General features: G+C 59.9%; 2 protein-coding genes across 4 annotated transcripts; both read left to right on the forward strand.

Moving 5' to 3' along the window:
• Nucleotides 1-143: 143 nt before the first annotated feature.
• On the forward strand, nucleotides 144-10,358 carry CCNT1 (cyclin T1). 3 transcript variants are annotated; one of them, XM_082781389.1, is made up of 9 exons: nucleotides 144-340; nucleotides 1,359-1,440; nucleotides 1,739-1,867; nucleotides 2,501-2,561; nucleotides 3,739-3,801; nucleotides 4,096-4,141; nucleotides 6,995-7,158; nucleotides 7,504-7,574; nucleotides 7,920-10,358. In XM_082781389.1, exons 1-9 carry the CDS (start codon nucleotides 165-167, stop codon nucleotides 9,375-9,377), a joined length of 2,250 nt encoding a protein of 749 aa, XP_082637515.1. In that variant the 5' UTR covers nucleotides 144-164; the 3' UTR covers nucleotides 9,378-10,358. The 3 variants fall into 3 exon arrangements, with proteins under 3 accessions (XP_082637515.1, XP_082637516.1, XP_082637517.1); XM_082781390.1 differs by lacking the exon at nucleotides 6,995-7,158 and having other exon boundaries at nucleotides 7,920-8,356; XM_082781391.1 differs by lacking the exons at nucleotides 6,995-7,158; nucleotides 7,504-7,574; nucleotides 7,920-10,358 and adding an exon at nucleotides 6,697-6,984.
• Nucleotides 10,359-10,989: 631 nt separating this feature from the next.
• Nucleotides 10,990-21,357, forward strand: KANSL2 (KAT8 regulatory NSL complex subunit 2). The gene is made up of 10 exons (XM_082781460.1): nucleotides 10,990-11,036; nucleotides 11,965-12,223; nucleotides 13,079-13,257; nucleotides 13,721-13,835; nucleotides 14,236-14,403; nucleotides 15,453-15,615; nucleotides 16,285-16,381; nucleotides 18,525-18,778; nucleotides 20,070-20,264; nucleotides 20,953-21,357. The coding sequence occupies exons 2-10, from the start codon at nucleotides 11,973-11,975 to the stop codon at nucleotides 21,025-21,027; spliced, it is 1,497 nt and encodes a 498-aa protein (XP_082637586.1). The 5' UTR covers nucleotides 10,990-11,036; nucleotides 11,965-11,972; the 3' UTR covers nucleotides 21,028-21,357.
• Nucleotides 21,358-21,513: the final 156 nt, after the last annotated feature.

Here is a 21,513-nt window from a genome sequence, read left to right on the forward strand (position 1 = left end):
GGGGGTGCCACGGGGCCCACCGCCACCCCCCTACTGAAGCCACTTCCGGCTCGGCGCTTGCGCGCATGCGCCGTGCTCCCCCCCTCCCTGCGCCTTCCTCTCCGGTGACGTCAGCGCGTGCGTGCGTGCGTGCGTGCGTGCGTGCGTGCGCGCGCGGATCCGCCATGGAGGCCTCGGCGGGCGGCGGGGCCGGCGGCGCGGCGGGGCGGCGCTGGTACTTCAGCCGCGAGCAGCTGGAGCGCAGCCCCTCGCGCCGAGCCGGCCTCGACCCCGACAAGGAGCTCTCGTACCGGCAGCAGGCGGCCAACCTGCTGCAGGACATGGGGCAGCGCCTCAACGTGTATCCGGGCCTGCGCTTCGGGCCTACACCGCCGCCGCCGCGGCCTGCGCTGAGGGAGAGGGGAGGGGAGGGGGGTGACGGGGGTTAAAGGGGGTGGGGAGGGGGAACGGGGAGAGGTTGGGGGTGGAGAGGGGGGAGCAGGGCATGGAGAGGGGGGAGAACCGGGCCTGGAGATGGGGAGAGACGGAGCCGGGGGGAGCCGGGACCGGAGACGGGGGGCGCTGGGCCTGGAGCTGGGGGAGCCGGGCCTGGAGCTGGGGAGAGACGGAGCCGGGGGGGTTCTGGGCCCGGAGAGGGGAGAACCCGGCCTAGGGGAGCGAGAGCTGAGGAGAACCGGGCCCTAAAAGGGAGGAACCGGAGGTGGGGAGAAGCGGGGCTGGGGGAGGTTGGTGCCGGGGAGCAGGGAGCCGGGCGTGGAGTAGGGGGAGTCAAAGGGAGCTGGGGGGAGACCGATCGTGGAGGTGGGGAGGCTGGGGATGGAGTGGGGAGGGTTGGGGGGAGCTGGGGGAGTCTGGGCCCAAAGGGAAAGGAGATGGGTTTGGAGTAGGGAGAGCCCAGCCCTGGAGCAGGGAGAGGCTGAGGGGTGCAGGGCCTGGAGTGGGGAGAGCTGGGGGGAGATGAAACCAGAGAGGGGAGAGCCAGGAGGAGAGAGCCAGGGGGAAGCCGGGTCCGGAGCAGGGAGAGCCAGGAGGGTCTGGGGGGAGCCAGTCCTGGAGTGGGGAGAGCTGGGGGGCACTGGGGGGAGACAGCAGCAGAGAGGGGAGAGCTGGGGGAAGCTGGAGAGAGCCTGGCCCTGGAGTGGGGGGATCAAGGCCTGGTTCTGGGGACAGCAGGAGCTTGGGAAGCCGGTTCCAGGCACGGGGGAACCGGGCTTGATTTTGGGGGAACCAGGCTTGGTTTTGGGGGGCTGGATCCATCTCAGCAGCAGGGCCTGGGGGAGGGAGCTGGGCCCAGCCTGGTGTTTTGGGGCTGGAGGTGTTCCCCGCGGGGTCGTGCCTTTCCTTAGCTCCGCCACCAGCTCGCAGCTCACCATCAACACGGCCATCGTGTACATGCACCGCTTCTACATGGTGCAGTCCTTCACCCAGTTCCACAGGAACGTAAGTGCTGGGGGGGGGGGCTCCGGGGGTCCCTGGCTCTGCTCCTGCTGCCAGGAGGGGCTGGGGGGGGGTCACGGTGACGTGGTGGGACCTGCCCCAGGGAGGGGGCTTTGCAGCTGCTGTGAGGCACCAGAGATCCTTCATCTTCCTGGTGACATTTAGCCTTGTGCAGGCTTTATTTACCGAAATTAAATCATTAGTATTTATTTTTTAATTAAGATAAACATTCGTCTGATTTCATTTGCTCTGATTTAAGACTTCAGAACTTAAAAAGAGTCAATTTTTTTTTCCCCTGCAGTCGGTGGCACCGGCGGCTCTGTTCCTGGCAGCCAAGGTGGAGGAGCAGCCCCATAAGCTGGAGCACGTCATCAAGGTGGCTCACGCCTGCCTGCATCCCCAGGAGCCTCCTCCGGACACCAGGAGCGAGGTGAGCGTTGGGGTCGGGGAAATACGCCCCGATGTGAGGAGCTGGGGCACGGGGAATGGGAACGGGCTGCCCCCCGAGCAGCTCCTCCTTAAATTTTGTTCCAAAGGAGCTGCTCTAGAAGCACGTGGCTGCACCCCGGGGTGGGCAGTGAGAGCTTTCAGGTTCTCCTCTGAGCTGCAGAGAGCTTTTGGGCTGCTGCTGGGGCTGCGCCGTGCCCGGCAGGGCAGAGGATGGCGTGGGGCAGCTGGGGCTGCTCCATCCCCACACCTTCAGCAGTGGGTTTGGTAGAAACGTTGCCAAATTTCCCGAAATGGCCCATCTTAACCCAAAACTGAGCAGCCAGCCCTGTGGGAAAGGGGAAGCTTTATCCGGGGAAGCTTTAGGACAAAAGCTGCCTCCTCTCCTGTGAGGGGCTGGGACTGAGAGGGTCTGGATCCTGTAGCTCGAGCTCTGGCAGTGCAGCGGGTCTGCCCTGCTCTGCTTTTTTCCCCTCTGGCAGGGAATCTGTGCCAGGTGGGCATAAAGATTTCCCCTGGCTGCTTTCACCTCCCTGAGAGAGAAGGGTTTTAGAAACGGGCAGGCTTCATGGGGAGTGCCTCGTGGCGAGTAACTTGCCTGTCCTCTCAACCCCAGGCTTACCTGCAACAAGCCCAGGACCTGGTCATCCTGGAGAGCATAATCCTGCAGACCCTGGGTAAGTTTTTCAAAGCGGGCGGGCTGCCACACGAATCCCAGAGCCAGGAGTGCTCCACGCAGCTCGGGGGCAGATGCCCAGCTGGCAGGACAAGAGCCCGAGCAACAAACTCTGCTCTCACCCCACCCTGCTCCTGTTTTCCTTTCTAACCTCAGCATTTCCAGGTGTAACTTGCATCTATTTCAATCCTCAGAGAAACCGAAGCGTGGAAGTGTGGCTCCTCTCTTTTTTTTTTCCCCCACAGCAGGTTTTGTTCTGCTCAGACACTGGTTGGAGGTTAACGTGATCAGATTGCTCTCATTCCCCTCCCAGCCACTTCTTGGTTTTGAAAGCAGAAGCTGGGGCCTGAGCTCAGGGCTGTGGCTCCTGGATCCAGCGTCCTGCTCCTTCCGAAAACGTCCTCTTACAATTATTCTTCCTAACATCTCTTCTGCTGCAGAGGCAGTTTGTATGTAGCCCCCCAAAATGCTCAGCTCTCTTATTTCTGACTCGGTTCGGAGTAAATCCCTGCTGATCCCCACCTTAGGAGGGGTTTGGAGGAGCCAGGGGTGTACGGGGTGCACGTGTTGGCCTCCTGAGCCAGGGGGTGAAGCGTGATCCGAGCTATTCTCACTTCTCCCTGTCCCTTTTGTAACTTCCCAGCTCATCTGGAATATTCTGGACTATTCTGCCTGGAAGGAACCGAGTCTGTTGCACAGATGGACCGACGGGATTTTTGTCTTTTCTTTAAAACCATAATGCACCAAGCGAATAGGAAACCGAAGCGGGGATTAAGTTCCATTGACTCTTAGGGCTGCAGCCTCCTTCAAAGGGAAAACGTCTGCTTCCTCTTAGCTCTTTGGGTGACAGAAATTCCTTTGAGCAGATGCCATTGTCTTCTCCTTCCTCCCAGCTGCTGGAAGAGGCTTTGTCTTGCTATTTTTAAATTGCTTCGTGGTTGTTTTGTTTTCAGCGAGGCCTTTCATGGCGCAGGACTCGTTGAGCTGCTTGGATGGAGGCCTGGCAGCAGCGGTGACCTTCGGGTTTTGTGGCTGGAGGTCCCGAGCCTTTGGGATAAAGGACAAGGGGTTCCTCTATCCCTGCCCTTGTCCCCCGGGAGCAGGAGACACGAGGTTCATAGATCCGTTGGGCTCTGCTGCTCGTTACCTGACGGCCTTCTTTCTCTGTCTCCTTCCAGGCTTTGAGATCACCATCGACCACCCCCACACCCACGTGGTGAAGTGCACTCAGCTCGTGCGAGGTAAGAGGCGGCTCCTGCTCGCGACCCCCTGCTGCAGGAGAGCTTGCCCGCGGCCAAAAACCGTAGCCAGCATCAAAACTGAGCCATTTATGAGCACCTCTGGCTCTGCTGAGCCCCCCTGAGCTCTCTGTCTGCTTCTAAACGCCTTCCCTAGACGTGGCGTGAGCTGATCCAGCTGCTGGGGGCTCTTATTTTGCACGCGGTGGCCAAAAGCTGGTGGTTTTGGAAGTAAAACGTAGCAGTGTTTTGTCAGAAGGGCTAACTCCCTGTTTTTTTTTTCCTTTTCTCTTTCAGCCAGCAAGGACTTGGCGCAAACTTCCTATTTCATGGCTACCAACAGGTTATTATTCTCTGATTTAATTAATTCCTATTTGGCAAAGGGTCTTACCTGGAGGAGAGAAGCCCCCGGTGACCCCTGGGGCATTGCTTAGCCAGTGAGCAACCGGGGGCTGCTGGGTTTGGTTCGGAGACGGCAGGAAACCTTTCCCTTGCTGGCTTCTGACCCAAACCAGCTGCAAAATCAGCCGTGTAAGCAAGGCAGACGGGCTGCTGTAGAACCTCACTGCTTTATTTTCCCAGGGCTAGGCAGCTGTTGACAGTTCCAAAAAGAAAACCAGGCGTAGGGTGGATTTGAAGCACGGTTTTGCTTGCTTAGTACCGAGGTGTCAGAGAGGGAGCTCTCGCTGCACCGGGTGCTGTGCAGATTCTGAAAACAAGCAGTCTGTGTCCCCAAATAAAGCTGGTTTGGAGTGTAAAGGGAGAGAAACAGGAGCTGGACACCGGCAGGAGGGATTTCAGGAGAAAAGCACAGCCTTGCCTGGCCTGAATGGCTGCGCTGGCAGGCCAGGAAGCACTGCCTGCAGGTGGAGTTTGGGAAATTAAATAAAAGTCTGTTTTTTTTTTCACCTTGAGAGGTCCGGGTAGTTCTGTCAGGTGCCACCTGGATTTTCTTGGTGAGGCCTGTAGCAGTCCTGGTGTTGGGACGTCCATCTCTATTTATTTTTTGTAATTTTTGTGTTCTGGGTTACCAGTTTCAGGCAAATTCCGAGTTGTGGCGACAGAAAACGCTGTGTTTCTGGGAAAGAGTTGGCAGAAATTAAAAGATGGGAGAAAAAAGCTGGGTTAGGAGTCGGGTCTGCCCCACGTGCTGCCTAGAGAGGGATGGAGCTTCGTTGTTCGTAAAACACCAAACGAGGAGGCTAAAACAGCAGAAATCTTTGCCTAACCCCAGAAAATAGTTTGGGGGAGGGTGGCCAAGCGTCGCCACATCCCCGTCGTGGTGGAGCAGCGCCCAGCAGCACGCCGCTAGCGCAGGGAGGCAGCAGGACAGAGAACAACTCGGTGGCACGGCTCCAGAGGGCACCCTGTGGGTTTCCTTCCTACACTGGCGTGAAGTGTTAGTACTGCGTGGGGAAATAACCTCCCTGGGACGGGTTTTATCCCTGCAGAGGTAATTGCAGAACCAAGAAACGAGGAGGTCAGGTTAGACTTGAAAGGAATCCAAGCAGAAGGTGAGAAACGCGGCCAGGCAGCCCCAGTTTTGCCCTAACGTGATGCCTCGAAACGCCCGATTGAGGTGCTTGAGCAGTAAAGTCGACAAATTCAGGAGTAGCTACAAATATTTAACATTTTTATGCTTCCTGGCATCGTCGTAGGGCAGAGTTGAGGCTCTTGGGGCACCAGGACTTCACTTCTTAGCCATGCTGGATAAGGGGATAAGGGTTTTTTTTTTTTCTCGCTCTGAATTTCCCGGGTTTGACTTCTTGGTGTGTGGATAAATCCGATACCCATGAAATGATTTCGTGCCTTTTTTGCCCGTTGATGCCCAGCTCTGTGTCTCCACAGAGATAGAAAAATATGAAATATTTTATGAAATATGAAAAATATGAAATATTCCATCTCCACAGAGATAGAAAAATGCGTGGATAGAAAAAGCTTTTGAGTAACCCCCGCGTGGTGAAGAGATGGGGCTGCCGTTACCCCGGAGGGGCTCAGCAGCGTGCTTTCTAAGGGGCTTGTCCACAAGTGTGGCAGCTCTGCCATGGATTTTAGGGCCTGGTGGGGTGTTCCTGCAGCTGGAGAGGAAGCTTGTGGGGTGCTGCTGCATCCCAGTTCTCGAACGCGCTGTTGGCTCGAGCTCCCTGTTGGGATTTCTGAGGTTTTGGTGCTCCGTAGCCCTCCCGTCCCAGCTCTGCCATCTGAGCAAATTTCGTTTACTGCTGGAAACGCTTGGCGTGTGGCCGGGGCTGCCTTTTAGACGCTCCTGAGTCGCTGCAGGAGGGGAGGGAGAGCAGGGCCTGGCGGTGGCAGGAGCTCCGTGAGCCCGTTTCCTTACGGCAGGCTTCGTGGCTGCAGCATCAGTGCTTTTTCTAAAGCTCCCTGGGGGAAGAAAAAACCCTTCCTAAAAGCCCACGGTGGCCAGTTGGAGAAGGCGCACGTCCAACGAGCAGGGAGGTGACTTTTAGCACTTTTAATATTTTTTTTTTTATTATTATTTTTAATGGAGGAACGTCAGGTTGGGTCTGTGCAGAGCGCTGCAGTTCTCGTAGCCAACGGGCCCAATCCTGCTGTGGCTCAGATTCGGGGTAAAAGGGGCTCAGGGTGAGGTTTAATTTGAAACATAAGCGGTGCAGATCTCTGCAAATTCGGCTCCTAACTGCAAAACCAGGCGTGGGCCTTCAGGAATTCGGTGCTTCTGCTGTAAACTTCCCTGACACGAAGGCGAGATCGCTCCCCTCGGAGAGACAGGAGGGGATGAGCGCAGATCCTAGGAGCTTCCCGCTTGACCTGTAGGTTCTCGGAGCGGTAACGACGCCCTTTGCCCGTGGTGTTGCCTTCCCAGGAGCTGCACTAGGACTTTTTTTTTTGGTTTTGTTTTGTTGTTGTTTTTCTCAGGCTGAGCAGAGCCAGCAGCAGAGGTGGGGGCTGGCAGGTACCCCAGCTGCTCCCTCAGAGGAGGGCTTGAGCCTTGAGCTGCCAGAGGTGCCCGGAGCGCAGCGGGGAAGGCAGGAGCAGCCTGGCAGAGTGGGACGGAGACGCCTGTAGGGTTGTGCTGGGGGAGGAACGGCAGGGAACTTCCCCCCCCACCTCCACCTCTTCCGCAGCGTCTCTCCAGTTGGGCGATTGTGTGTGCTGAGGTTCAGGCTTGGGAGTTCATGGCTTTCTGTTTCTCTCTCCCTGCTGGTGACGTCAGCCTGCACCTGACCACCTTCAGCCTGCAGTACACCCCTCCCGTTGTGGCCTGCGTCTGTATCCACCTGGCTTGTAAATGGTCCAACTGGGAGATCCCAGTCTCCACGGACGGGAAGCACTGGTGGGAATACGTTGATGGCACTGTAACTCTGGAGCTCTTAGATGGTAAGTTTTGGAGCAAGGTCCCCCAAAAGGCTCTTGTATTATCTTGGCATCTCTGTTCCTGCCATTCCAACACGGCCACCGGCCGGTTCACGGACTCAAAGGGCTTCTGGTTTTGCCAAAGTTTCCAGTGCAGCAGCTGCTATGGTACAACAGAGATGGCAAAAGGCGCACAGTGAGATGAGTTAACCTGTGGTCAGTGGTTCTAGCTGTCAGTATTTCCCCTCCTGGAGTAGCTCCATCTCATCAGTAGCTCCATTCATCAGTAAGTAGGGGGTTGCCCTGATGGATTTAGGGCCGGCCTGCCCGCCTCTGACCATCCTGCCTGGCTTTGTGTCTCCTCTGCAGAACTGACTCACGAATTCCTGCAGATCCTCGAGAAAACTCCCAACCGGCTCAAACGCATCCGGAACTGGCGGGTAAGAGTCTGCTTCGTGGCTGCTTGCAGGAGAACGCGGGCCCTGAGGTTTTTTGTGTGGTGTCTCCAAGCATTACGAGGCCAGGCGGTGCCTGGAGGGCACGCGTGGGGGGGAGCCGAACATCTTGGGTCTGCAAAATGTTCCCTTGGCACTCGAGTGCCTCGTTTTTGAATTAATTCTCTAGAAACTTCGGTCCTTAAACTGCTTTAGCAGCCCCGTGCCGGGTTGTTTGGCATGAGGAGAGAGAGAAAGGGGCAGTGGGTGTCCATCAGCCAGCAGGGAGGCTGCTCCCGTGTCCTTTCTGCGACAGCCCCAGGTCAGTAACCGCTCCCTGCTTTCCTTCAGGCCTCGCAGGCGGCCAGGAAGTCGAAGGCCGACGAGCACAGCGAAGACAAGAGCCTGTCGGAGCAGACCATCCTCAACATGATCTCCAGGAACAACAGCTCGGACATGAACATCGCCGGCCTGATGAGCATGTCCACGTCCTCCACCGCCGCCGGCGCGGGGCCGGCCCTGCCGCCTTCCACCGAATCCCCCCGCGAGCAGAGCGGCGCGGAAGGGGCGGCGGCGGCGGGGGCACAGCCGGAGCACTGGCTGGCCCAGCATCCTCCCCCCAAACTGGAAAGCTCCCAGGGCCACAGGACTAGCGACGGCTCGGCGGCCGAGCACCCTCTGCAGCAAGATGGCGCTGCTTATCAGAAGCAGGGCGGCAAGAACGCGCCGGCGGCCAAGGTGTCGCTGAAGGAATACCGAGCCAAGCACGCCGAGGAGCTGGCGGCGCAGAAAAGGCAGCTGGAGAACATGGAGGCCAACGTCAGGTCCCAGTACGCCTACGCCGCGCAGAATTTGCTGGTCCAGCAGCAGCGGGAGAGGGAAGTCCAGCAGGAGAGCAACCCCTCGCCCATCATCTTGAAAATCCCCATCGGTTCGGAGAACCCCGAGCGGCCTCCCGGCCCCGAAAAAGGTGACAAAGCCTCGGCTCTCAAGCTGAGGATCCCGGTGACGGGCGGAGGAGGAGGAGGAGGCGGCGAGAGGCCTCTCCCCTCCAAGCAGGAGGAGATCAAAATGCGCATCAAGGTGCCGAGCGCCGCCGACAGGCCCGGCTCCCTGGACGAGAGCGGCGCCAAGAGCCGGGAACACAAGGAGAAACACAAGGGCCACTCTTCCAACCACCACCACCACCACCACAACCATCACTCGCACAAACACTTGCACCCCCAGCTCGCCGCCGGCCCCAGCGGGGTGCTCAACAAGCGCCCGGGAGACTCGAAACACCTCGCCCCCCCCAGCGCCGTGCCCCACAAAAGCTACGGCCTCTTCGGCTCTTCCCGCAAGAGGCCCCCGCCGGAGGAGGTGGCGGCGACGGCGGCGGCGGCGAGCGCGGCGCCCCACGAGCACCAGCCCAAAGTCAGCAAAAGCTCCAAGGGTTCCGGGGCTCAGTTCCCGTATCCTCACCTCCCGGGTCACGGCTCGGAGCCCGGCGGCCTCCCTTTACAAACCCCGACGTCCAAAAACCGGGGGCCCCACGGCAAATCGGACAAGGGGGGGCCGGCGGGGGCCAACGGGCACAACGCCAACCAGGCCAGTGACTACCAGGATACGGTCAACATGCTGCACTCGCTGCTGAGCGCCCAGGGCATGCAGCCCACCCAGCCCCCAGCCTTCGATTTCCACGCTTACGGCGAGCTTTTGAACCCCCCCTCCCGGGCAGGCGCCGCTTCCAGAGCCTCCAACACAGACAGACCCCGGCCCCCCCCCCTGCCCTCAGAACCGCCCCCGCCGCTGCCTCCCCTCCCCAAATAATTCCTTTTTACTACTGAATCGGGACAAACCGGCCTGCCTGCCCTGTTTTTTGTTTTTTTTTTTCCCCCTCCCTCCCTCATCCCCTGCCCCTGCGGTGGAGGGGAAGGGCTGTTGGTGTTCCCCGCTGCCCCCCCCCGAGAACTCTTTTATTAGAACTTTTCTTATTTCCTCGCGAGGAGCCCTCGAAGCTGTGAAAGGACAAAATCCCTTTCTCTTCCTCGCTTCCCTCCCTCGCCGACTTCCCAGTTAAGAGCAGGGTTTGGCCCTGCTGGAACTGAACCCCCCCCCACCCCCAATTTGGGGAACACGTCGGGGGCAGGGGGGTCCGGGGAGGGGATTATTTAAAACATGTCGCAGAAAAAGAAAACAAAACCGAGATGTTTTACAAATAATTTAAGCAGTAACTTATATCTTTTAGCGTTTTTGTTCCTTTTTAAGTTTTGTGATGCTGGCAGGTGCTGCGGGGGCCCCCCCCACGCACCCCCCCGGCGAGGCTCGGGGCTGCTCACGTGGCTCCGCTCGAGCTGATGGCGACAGAAAGTGGGTCGAGGAGCTTTTTGGGGTCAGAACGGAGGAAAACGGTGCGTGGGGAGGGAAAGGGGCCGCCGGGCTGGGCAGGCGGCTTGCGCCGAAGGTTTTTGGGGTGCTCCTGGTGGTGGTGGAGAGGGGGTGGCGTGCGAAGGGCCAGCAGGGTGCTGAGCCCTGGTGTCTGTAGGACGTGATGCGAAGCCCAGAACCCGCTCTGGGTACGGGTGCGAGGCACTGGTCAGACTGGGCAGGGCTGGAGGGGGCCGCGGGGCAGCTCTGGGGGGAGCCCTGCCTGCGCCGCAGCTCCTCCCGCCACCAAAACCCGAAATTAAGCCCGAAATCTGTGGCCGAGGGCGCCCGCCTCGTGCGGGTGGGGGGGGGTCTGACGTTTTTTGGAAAAGCCGAACTTGTTTTGTTCTTCAGCCTCTCACTTTTCCAGACTTCAATAAACGTTATCGTCTCCACCCGGCTTCTGCCACGCTCATTTTCTATGCCGAGCTCCGCGTGTTCCTACGATTGCCGCCAACCCCAAGGATAAATCCCTGGGGTTTTTGGGGTCAGTTCCCACATTTTGGCCAACCTGGGGGTAAACCCCTGGGGTTTTTAGGGTCTGTTCCTACATTTTGACCAACCTGGGGGTAAATCCCTAGAATTTTTAGGGTCACTTCCCACATTTTAGCCAACCCAGGGATAAATCCCTGCATTTTTGGGGGCCGTTTCTGTGTTTTGGGCTCATCCCTCCTTTTCCCTTTCCCTCTCGGAGCCTGGGCTGGGAGCCTCCAGCTCCCAGGGGGTGGCTTTGGACATCTCCAGGAGGCTCTGGGAGCATCGAGGCTTTCCCTGGGGGGCTTTTGGGGCTCTGGCTTTTGCCCCAAAGCTTTTGGGACCGGCCCCGAGCCAGGCGCGCCCCCGGGGGGCTCTCCCCCAACCCCAGCCACGTGCAGGCGCGGCCACGTGGCGGCTGCCCCTCACGTGCCCACCCTCCCAAGGGCGTGGCTTCGCTGAGTGACATCGAGCTCAGCCAATCCCGCGCCGCGGGCCGGCGGCAGGGCGGGCCAATGAGGAGGGGCGGCTGAGGTGAAGGGGGCGGGCTGCGCGGGCAGGCGGCGGGGAGGCCGCGGCGGCAGCGAGGTAAGATGGCGGCGGCGGCGCCCGCCCGCTTAGGACCGGCGGGGCCCTTCCCTAACGGCCCCGCCGAGCTCCCCGGGAGGCTCCCCCGGGATCCTCGCGTTCCTCCGCCGCTCTCCTGCTCCGCCTCCGGCGCCGGGATGCGCTGGGGGAGGGAGCGCCCCTCACGCTCGCCGCCCGCGGACAAAATGGCGGCGGCCGGGGCCGGCCGGGCGGCGGCGCCAGGGCGCATGCGCGAAGGCCGGCGCGGGAGGAGGGCGGCGGAGCACGTGCGGGGAGGGGGGGGGGCGCTAGGACCCTGCGGGGGGGGGGTTGGGGTCTATGGGGGGGGTCCTAGGGGGTTTTAAGGGGGGTTTAGTGGGGGTTTAAAAGGGTCTGGGGGGGTGTCCAGGGGGTCCTAGGGGGGTGTAAGGGGGTCTAGGGGGGAGTAGGGGGTCCTGGGGGGGGGTCGAGAGGTGCTGGGGGGGTGCAGGGGGTCCTAGGGGGGTTTAAGGGGGGTTTAAGAGGGTCTGGAGGGGTCCAGGGGGTGCTGGGGGTCAGCAGGAGGCCCTAGGGTTGTTTAAGGGGGGTTCCCCTCCACCCCCGGGACACCCCCGTGTCCCCCCCATCCTCCTGGGACCCCCGTTTATCTCCCCCTGGAACCCGTTTCTTCCCCCTGGGGGCCCCCCTTTTTCCCTGGCTTCCCCCATCTTTTCCCTAGGGACCCATTTCACCCACCAGGGACCCCTGTTTTCCCACCGGCGACCCCCATTTCCTTCCTCAGGGACCCCTCTTCCCCCCCCCAAGGGACCCTTCACTTTAGGATCTTCTTCATCCCCCCCCTGTGTCCCAGCAGGACGAGGATTTGCACTGGGTTGCCCTGGCAGGTGTGAGCCGTGGCCGCGTGGTTCATTTCCTTCCTCCTAATTCCTTTGCCCTGCTTTTTTTCCAGCTGTTGGCATGAACAGAATCCGCATCCACGTCTTGCCCTCGAGCCGAGGCCGCCTGACGCCGGTGCCGCGGCCCCAGGAGCCTCTGGCATGCGCCTTCAGCCACCGGCAGTGCTCGCAGCCGCGCCTGGAGGGCCAGGAGTTCTGCATCAAGCACATCCTGGAGGACAGGAGCGCCCCTTTCAAGCAGTGCAGCTACGTCTCGGCCAAGAACGGGAAACGCTGCCCCAACGCTGCCCCCAAACCGGAGAAGAAGGATGGGTGAGTCCCGCCGGTTCTCTGCTCCCCCATCAGAGCGAATTAAAACGGGCAGGGGAAGGATTTTCACATCTAGAAAGGTGTTGCGGGGCCTTTTCCTTCAGCTGCTGCGCTGAAGTCAACCTCAGGCAAGTTTTTGAAGCGCTTCTGAGCTAGGAGAAGCCCCCACAAGCACTGGGGACTTGGCGTGGAGCCTTTCTGCTCCCCGTCTGCCCTCTGCCATCACGAGGTGGCTGCACCTTTGTCAGAGCTGGCCTTGCACCCACGTGCTCCTGGCTTCAGCCCAGCAAATTTGAGTTGGAGTCTGTTTTTACGGCTCATCCTCAGCGTGTGTGCTCTGGTTGTGTTTGATTTGGACTTGCTGTGGCTGGAAGGAGCTCAAACATCAGCACATCCAGCCAGCACGGCGGGGAGGGGGTTCAGTTTTGCTCCTGGGTGCATCTCAACCCGCGTCTCATCCTCGGAGCTTACCAAGAACAGTGCTAGTCTTGATTCTGCCCTCGGCCCCTCTGCGATAAAAAAAAATCTCCGTCGGCTTTGGCCAGCCTGAAAAGTCCAGTGTGGACGTTTGGAAGCAGAAGAGCTCGCCTCAGTGGCTTGAAGTAAAAAGCTCTTTTCTCTCTCTGCTCCTGCGCCGCGTGGCTGCCAGCTCCGCAGCTCGGGGCGGTGTCGGAGCGGCGCTGTGCGGTCTGCGAGCCACCTGGGGCTCTCTGGCATTTCCCTGCCCTACCTGCAGCCAGGGGCGGGCGGTTTTATTCCTTCTGGTGAGAGGTGGGGGGCAGGCTGAACGTTTCTCAGTGTCTCGCTTGTTCGTTTTGCTGGCTGGAGGGGTGACGAGCGGGTGATTTATCCCTGCAGCGTGTCCTTCTGCGCCGAGCACGCCCGTCGGAACACGCTGGCGCTCCAGGCTCAGATGAAGAAATCCAACCCGGGGCCCGCGAGCGAGACGCTGCTCTGCCAGCTCAGTTCTTACGCCAAGAGCGAGCTGGGCTCCCGGGCCGCAGAGAGCAGCCGCAGCGAGGCCAGCCGCATCCTGGGTAAGCACAGAAAAAAAAGCAAAAACCACGACCCGGTGCTCTCCTTGCCGTGGAGAAGTGAGGGTAGGGCTTGGTAAAGCCAGCGAGGGAAAGATCCGCGGGTACAGGACCGCGTTCTGCAGCCCCTGCTGCGTCTTGGTGCTGCTGACTGCAGGCAAATCACGCCACAAACCCCAAATCCTGCAGGTTTCCTTGCAGAAACCCTAGCTAGCTTCCCTCTGCGCTGCTTGCTGCCTGGCAGACCCCGGTGCTGAGCTCCCTGACTTGTGGGGTCGCTCGCTGGGCACCACCGTGGCCCCTAGCCGGGTGGGTGCAGGCAAAACAGCCCCCAGTTGATGCATTTCTTCTCATTCCACGTCCCTGCTGGGGAGGAAAAGCCTCCTTTTGGCACGAAACAGAGCAAATTCACCTCCTGGGGGGCTGTGGGGCCGTGCCCCTTCTCTCAGTGCCCCTCGTTCCTCAGATGAGGACAGCTGGAGCGACGGCGAGCAGGATCCTATCACCGTGGAGCAGACGTGGCGAGGGGACCCGGACAGCGAGGCTGACAGCATCGATAGCGACCAGGAGGATCCCTTGAAGTGAGTGGGTGGCTCCTGCGGGTGACACAGAGCCTTAGCTCGGGGTGATAGCGGGAAGCAGCCCTTAACGAGGTGATTTTATTAACGATGCTGCGCTGGGACTCGGTTCCGGGGTGAGTTTTTGGGTGTGAACGCTTGCCAGGGCTTTGCCTGGTGGTTCTGGGAAGCCTTTGGTGCTGATCCTCCTTCAGCCTGGAGCCAGCCACGCGAGCTGCACTTTCAGGGTGCTCCCTTAATTAAAATTAGGACTAAAAATTGATATTTCTGCTTCTCACCCCCTGCTCTGTCTGTCTCGGCCCCTCTCCAGCAGCATTTCTGCCAACGCCTGCGTCACCCAGCGAGGGGAACGGCCCCGAGGGCCCTCCCCAAACCATCCCCTGCTTCTGTGGGTGTTTTCCAGGCACGCCGGCGTGTACACGGCCGAGGAGGTGGCGCTGATCATGCGAGAGAAGCTGATCCGCCTGCAGTCCCTCTACATCGACCAGTTCAAGCGGCTCCAGCACCTCCTGAAGGAGAAGAAGCGGCGATTCCTGCACAGCCGCAAGGGCGAGCACGAAGCCATAGGCAAGTACCGGTGCAGGCAGCCTCTGGTGCGTATCCTTCCGTCCGAGGGCACCGTCTTCTCTAAAACACACAGAAATCTACATTTAAAACGTGTTTTTCTTTAAAAAAAAAAAGGGGTAGCCAGGGTGTTTCTGTGGCTGGCCCCGCGCCTGCAGATCGGTATCGTTCGGGTTAGAGGGGTTGCCGGATTTCTTTGCTCTTCAAAGTTTGCTCTCTTGCCAGGAAATGAGACTACAAAGTTAATTCGGAGACAAAAGTGCTTTTTTTGTAGGGGATTTCCTGTTTTTGGTCTTACAAACAACACACAAATTTATTCATCTGCAGGCTCCTGTCTGCATGGGCAGAGGTTTGTTTCGGTAGCTGCACCAGTGCTGCTGTAATGACGTCGTCCTTAGCACGGATGCAGCTTTTTTTTTTTACAAAATCACTGCTGCCTGGCTTGGATTTCTCCCTAAAAATGCTGTTGGAGGCCGGAGCTGGTGGCTGGGCAGAGGCAGGCCCAGGTTACAGAACGGGCTGAGAGGTTACAGAGCAAGGAACGCTTCCCCAGCGTGCTCTTATAATAGCTCGTCTCGGAAAGTAAAAATAACTGGAAGTTTGGTACATAACAATTTGGGAGGACTCGTTTTAGCAAAGCAGAGCTGCAGATCCTGACCGCTGCCCTGTAATTACAGCTGGGAGGGCTTACGGGAAGCTTCCAGAACTTGCACGGGAGCGAGCTGAAATTTGAAAAAAAAAAATTGATATTCTGCCTCTAGAAATCACACTCGACTTCGGCCAAATTATTTTTAAAAGAGGGTTAAAAATAACCAGCCTGAGAACTCCTTGCGGGCACGGGGCAATCGGGATAAGTTTTGGGATGGAGTTTGCTTTGTCATCCTCTGGTGGAACCCCAAGATGAGCTCCCTGTGTCAACCCCTGTCACCAGCCAGCTGCCGGAGCTCCCCAGGGCTGATTTTGACTCTCGGAAACCCAAAAAAAACGAAATGGGAACAGCGTGGCAGGTGGGTGCGTGCTGTTTTCACTGATCCCTTCTTCATTTCTCACAGGCAGCAGCCTCCTGACGGGCCCCGAGGGGCTCATGGCCAAGGAACGCGAGAACCTGAAGCGCCTCAAGTGCCTGCGGCGCTACCGGCAGCGCTACGGCGTCGAGGCCCTGCTGCACCGGCAGCTGAAGGAGCGCAGGATGCTGGCGACCGACGGCGCTGCCCAGCAGGTACGTCGCCAGCTCAGGGCCTGCTTGGGGGTTTTGGCATCCCCCTGGAGGGCTGCGTCTCTCCTCCTGGTCCCCTCTGCCCCTTCGTGAGGCGCTCGGAGGGAAGAGTCGGTCCTGGATGACGCCCTCCAGCATCCCCAGGTGGGCTGAAACGTGGGTTCGCGGGGGGGGGGTTAAACAGGCAGCAAAACCACAGAAATGGTGGTGTGGGGGTGCAGGATTTTCCCTTTTGAAAGGGGGAGCTCTGACTTTCACGTGGAAAACGTTCCTGGGCGTGGTGGTGACACGCAGACTCCTCCCAGACCTGTGGGGACTCGAATTCGGGCCCTTGCAGTGTACACAAAACTAAATTTGGAGCTGTTTCAACCAAAACTTAAAGCCTTCCCTTAACTGGCTCCTGAAAGTTAGGAGACAAGTCGGAGAAAACCCATTCTCTGCGACAAACTGATGAGGTGAGGCTCTTTCGATGGGAGCCCAGACTTTCTGTGTTATCTCAGCCCTGTCCCAACAAAAGCATGAATGGGAAGGAGATAACGAGGGCGAGGATGCGCTGTAGTGCAGGAGACTTTAATCTTGGCGCGTGTTGAAAGCAGAATCCGGGTGTTGTGTGGCCGGGGGGGGGTTTCTGGAAAGCTCACAGAGCTCTGAGCTGTTCTCCTGGCCTTGCAGGCGCACACCACCCGCTCCAGCCAGCGGTGCCTGGCCTTTGTGGATGACGTCCGATGCTCCAACCCGTCCCTGCCGATGACCAGGCACTGCCTTACTCGTATCCTTTCATCTCAGGCCCAACTTCCAGGGGTTTGATCCTCTTTTTTTCCTTTTTTTTTCCCTTTTTGGCCCTGAATCAAGGCCGTCGGTTTGCCGTAGCCGTTGGTTTCAAACAGGAGCCCAAAGGAATTTTCTTCCTGTGGTCCGCTGGCCGAGCCAGAGCATCCCCGGGGTGCGGCCAGGTCACTTGGAAGTGACAAGGGGACCTCGTGGAGCCCGAGCTGGCTGCCAGCTGTGGTAAGGGAGGACGAAAACAAATCCGTGCTCCCTAAATCCCTGCTCCTGCCTTGGCTGCGGGTGCCAACAGCCGTCGGAGCGGGGTCTGCCGAGCTCCCGGTGCAGGAGGTGGGTGTAGGAAGGGATATCTGAGCTCTGCAGCGCTGCTTTGGGGCAGGAATTGAAGAAAGGGGTAAATTTCGGCCTGGCTGGGGCTCCCCGGGCCGGTTGTGCCCCTCGTGTGGCATTGGGACAGGGCGGATCCGGCCAGGAGCAGCTCGGGGCCGTGCTCGCAGCTGCTGTGAGTCAGGAGCAGCCCCGGATCCCGGAGCAGAGCTGGCAGGCAGGGGAGGATGAGCTCTGGGTTTGTTTTCTTACTGGAGCTGGCAGATCTTCCTCCAGCTCTGCGCGGGGAGCAGGAAGCTGCCATTGTTTCTCTCCAGCGGCCGTACACTTGAAAATAAAGGCAGGATAAATACCTACAAAACGCTTCGAGCCAGTTGCTGTTTGCAGCTGGCTGGGAGCAGGGGCAGGGAGTGGAAAAAAGGTTTTTTTTTTTCCTCGTGGCTGAGCCCTCAGCTCACTTTGGCTGCCACAAACAAGATCTTTGCTTCGGGTAGCCCCGGCGAGCCGCTAACGTCTGCAGCCTGCCGCGTTTTGCGCCTTGTGGGGAGGCTCTGGGGCTTTGTTTGGTTTTCCAGGAGCTCGATTGTTTGCCACGGGGCCTTACGGGGAGCTCAGCAGCTGGGCTCTCGGGCTCCAGGTGGAGCTGGGGCTTTCGTCGTCTTGGCAGCCGCTGCTTTTTGGCTACCAGGAGAGCGAGCGCTTGGGCTGGAGTCATCGGGAGAGATTAAAATCTGGCATCCCCGCCCTGCCGCTCCTGCAGAGACGCTTTCCTCACCCCCGAGTGCCTGCTCGGTCTGGCTTCTTGGGGCTGAGCTCCGCACCGTTAGGGCCAGCACTAATTAGGGGCTCTGCCAGGAGGCTTTGAGAGCCCGTGGATGGTTCCTCAGGGCACGGAGGTGAGGGGGGAGAGGACAAATCCGAAGGAAACCTCGTCAGCTCAGGGGACGGGGTTAAACTCAGCGCCTCTGGCCACCACGTGTGGGTTTGGAGGTTTGTTTTTCCTCTCCCACCCCGCGTTGTGTGCAGGGAGCTTGTCAGACGTTGAGGACATCAGCCTGCCGGGTGTTTGGGTGGGTTTGTTGGTGAGAAATCCATCCTGAGAGCCTTGCTTCACGCTCGAGACCTGCTGTGGCACCCAGCGGGGGTTGTCACAGGGTGGAGAGACCCCGGGACACAACCCCAGGGGTGTGGGGAACGCCGCCGCGTGCATCTGCTGCTGGACGAGGACGGGATTCGGGCTCCTGCTGCTGCTGGGGGATCGCTCTGCCGAGCGCAAATGCGATCGGAGCGAAGCCCTCTGGTTGTGATTAAAGGCAGGAAATCCCATTTACACCTCTGGCAGGAACAGGTTTTCCACTGGGAAGGAAAATGCAGCGGGAAGCTGGAAATAACCAGAACCCAACTCCTGGCGGTGGAAGCAGCATTGTGCGCGCTGCCGTCCCCGCTGCCTGCTGGACCTGGAAAGCGGTGCAGACGCCTCCGAAATGGACGGCTGCAAATCAAAGTGAGCCCGGGCGTGTGTAATATCTTCCAGCTGAGGATCTGTGAGTGCTTTACGGGATCCAGCTAAGCCTTCCAGCCCCCCCGGGGGGCTGTAGCTGTTGTCCCCGTTTTCCATCACGTGAGCACCGTGGCTCAGGGCGCAGCTCCGGAGCCTGGGCTGAAAAAACCTACAATTGTAGGGTTTTTCACCTTAATCTGGAGGGCGGGAGGATGCGTGGGGAGCCCGGCAAGCCTCGTAGTCCTCCTCTAGATCTCCCGCTGCAAGGCGCAGGTTTCCCTTGACCGCATCTTGCCAGACATCTGTCAGGACACTAACCAGACCCTGTTCAAGCCGTGTCAAGGCTCGGAGGAGGTGCCGTGCAACAAACCCGTTCCCGTCAGCCTCTCCGAGGAGCCCTGCTGCCCTCTCCACCTCCGCCTGCCCCCGCAGCTCTACGTCCCCGAGCAGGTGCTCTCTGTCCCCGAGGAGCTGGAAGCGGCCCCCACGGACCTGTACCTGAGCGCTGCCGAGCTCCAGCCCACGGAGAGTTTGCCCCTGGAGTTCAGCGACGTAAGTGGGAGCGGTGGCCAAAAAAAAAAAAAAAAAGGGTCCTGCAGGAAAAGTTGCCCAAAATCTGCTGCTTTCAGCACATCTGTGAAGCCAGGCTGAGCTGGGGGGCGCAGAAAGCCACCGCTGCCTCCCCAGCGCCGATAACAGAATGGTTTTTACTCTTTGCTGGCTCGGAGAAGAACAAACAGCCCCTTGAAAAAACGAGCAGGAACCCAAAGGGTTTGGGAGATGCTTCCTTCAGCAGGGTTAGAAACAGCACAGCTTGTGGCTGCTCCTTTCGAAGGGCCCTGCTCTTATTTAAATCAACATTCAGCTTTTTTATATATATATAAAAAAAAAAAGCAGATTTCTGCCCGCCTTCCTCTCCCAGGAGGGTTTTAATCCCCAGATTATTCCCGTGTCCTGCCTGGGCGTTAAGCCTCCGTGCTTCAAATCCTTTGAAATTTGCTTGAGCAAAAAAAATCCCGCGGACGTCGGGGGCTTTTGGTTTTCTATTCGGGTGTCCCCGAGACCTCGAGAGCTTCCATCAGAGAGCAGAAATCTGACAACTGCTGACAGCGAGGGCTCGCTCGGGGGCCGGGGGCTGCCGTGGGGCCGAGCTGGACCTGGCAGCACCGAGGTCGGCGGCGTTGGAGCTGCTCCAGGCTCCTTCCTGTGGGGCCGAGCGGTCGCGAGGCAGAGCCAAAGTGCAGCGGCGTCAACGCGGCCTTTGTGGGAGAGATTTTTTTTCCAGGGCAGAAAGGAGAAACAGAGCGGCTCTTCTCCCCCCAGCCTGTCCCCCCAGAGGGCTTTTTAACTCTGTAGGATTTCGGGTGGTGCGGGCAGGATCCCAAAAACCCTGCCCCGTCCCTTTCAGGATGTATTTGCCCTCTCTTGGAGGCAGCCCCGTGGGTGCGGGTGCCCCCTGTGTGCTGCTGTGGGGCTGCCTGCTGTGGGGCTGCCCCGAGGCCTTTCCCCCAGAGCTGGGATGCCCCTGGAGAGCCCCACATCCTCTGCTCGTGCATCGTGGCAGCTTTGGGAAGTTCCACCCGGAGTCGTGGGCATCCCACCTTGGTGTCGGACACCCCCTGAAGCCCCCCCTGCCTCTAAAAAGAGCCTTGTAGGGCCCCCTGCCTCCCGCAGGAGGGTGTGGGTGGCAGAGAGGAGCTGGAAACCCCAAAAAATATCGGGGGAAGCAAAATTTTGCTGAGTTCTGCTGAGTTTTGGGGAGGGGGACGAAGGCGAGGGGCTGCCGGGAGGGCTGCGGGGGCTCCTCCGTTGACGGGGCCGCTCTCCCTGTCCTCTCTCCTAGGACCTGGACGTGGTGGGGGACGGCATGCAGTGTCCCCCGTCCCCTCTGCTCTTCGATCCCTCCGTGGCCCTCGACCAGTCCCTCAGAGACGTGGCCGAGGCCCCCGTGGACATCCTGGCCCTGGAGGAGCCGTCCCCTCCCGGAGGAGCCGACCGAGGGGGCTCTGCCCACGGCTTCCCCGAGCCTCCTGCGCAGGTACGGATGGAGCAGCGCCCTTAGGGGGGGCTCCAGCCCCAGCACGGCCCCTGCTGCGGGCAAAATTTTGTCCCCAAAGCTGTGCCCGAGCCCGGGCGGTGCCACCACGGTCCCTGCGTGCCCGTGGGTGGCTGCTGTGTCCCCACGGCTCCGGGTTGGGGACCAGCGTCCAGCCCTGGGGAGCTCCCCCTGGGTGGCACCGTGGGATGTGATGGGGTAGGGACGTCTCAGCTGCAGGCTGGGGATGGGATTTGGGGCTTTTTTCTCCCCATTTTGGGATTTGGAGGGCAGCAGTTGCCTTCTGTGCAAAAGGCTTGGATTTTCGTTCCCTTCACCCTGCTCTCAGCGGGGTGGTTTTATCCCTTGGGTGCTCACCGTGGGGGGCTTTTGGGGTTTCCCTCAGCTGCCCCATCCCGTCTGCTGTCCCCCCCTTTGGCTGATGGCCCCACAGCCGGGTTTAGGGATGGGGATCCCCCCCCCAGGCCCTGAATGAAGGCCACCGGTTTGCCGTAGCCGCTGGTTTCAAGCAGGAGCCCAGAGGAAAAACCTCCCGGTCTGTTGGCGTTCCCCACCCCATGGAACAACCAATTCGTGTGGGAGCGACACGGGGCCGAGCCCCCCAACCCCTATAACCCCCCCAAACCCCCCCTGCACCCATCCCACTCTTTTCTTTTTCTCTCCTGGCCAGAACCTCCTGCGCCCGGGGCCCCCCGAGGAGACGGCGGCCGCCAACGGGAACCCGGAGCTGGCGGCTGGGAGCTGAACTGGGAGCGAGCGAGGGGCTTCCCTGAGGCACAGAGCCCCCCCCAGTACCACCAGTAGCACCAGTAACACCAGTAGCACCTCTGGAGGAACAGAAAGAGGCTGCGGACCCCCCCCCCCCCATGTAGGGTGGTGGTGGGGTGGGGGGCGAGGACCCACCCGTGGCCAGGAGGAATCCGGAGGGGTCCTGGGGGGGGATTTTTTGGGGAAGGGGGGGACACGGAGCTGTGTGGGGGCAGCGGGGGTGGTGCTGGGCTGTCCCCATTTCCCCCCCTGTCCCTGTAGGGGCGGGGGGGTGGCTCCCCCCTGCAAGTGCCCCCCCCCTCAATAAAGATCTTGGACCTGGACCCCGAAAGCGTCCCCGGGTCGTGCTGTGAGGGGGGGGGGGGGGGGGGGGGCAAGCCGGTGCCCACGGGGGGCTCCCGTTATACCGGGGGGGGGTGGGTACGGGGGTGGGCGACCCCCCCAGGGTCCTTCCAAAGCCCCG

This window comes from Aythya marila (assembly GCF_965140915.1).
Source record: "Aythya marila genome assembly, chromosome: 30".
Taxonomy (NCBI): Eukaryota; Metazoa; Chordata; class Aves; order Anseriformes; family Anatidae; genus Aythya; species Aythya marila.

Coding starts and splice junctions, on each gene's coding strand:
- CCNT1 (XM_082781389.1), top strand. CDS start 165: ATGGAGGCCTCGGCGGGCGGCGGGGCCGGCGGCGCGGCGGGGCGGCGC. Junction 341..1,358: donor ATGGGGCAGCGCCTCAACGT/GTATCCGGGCCT, acceptor CTCCGCCACCAG/CTCGCAGCTCACCATCAACA. Junction 7,575..7,919: donor AACGCATCCGGAACTGGCGG/GTAAGAGTCTGC, acceptor GCTTTCCTTCAG/GCCTCGCAGGCGGCCAGGAA.
- KANSL2 (XM_082781460.1), top strand. CDS start 11,973: ATGAACAGAATCCGCATCCACGTCTTGCCCTCGAGCCGAGGCCGCCTG. Junction 13,836..14,235: donor GACCAGGAGGATCCCTTGAA/GTGAGTGGGTGG, acceptor GGTGTTTTCCAG/GCACGCCGGCGTGTACACGG. Junction 16,382..18,524: donor GACCAGGCACTGCCTTACTC/GTATCCTTTCAT, acceptor GCATCTTGCCAG/ACATCTGTCAGGACACTAAC.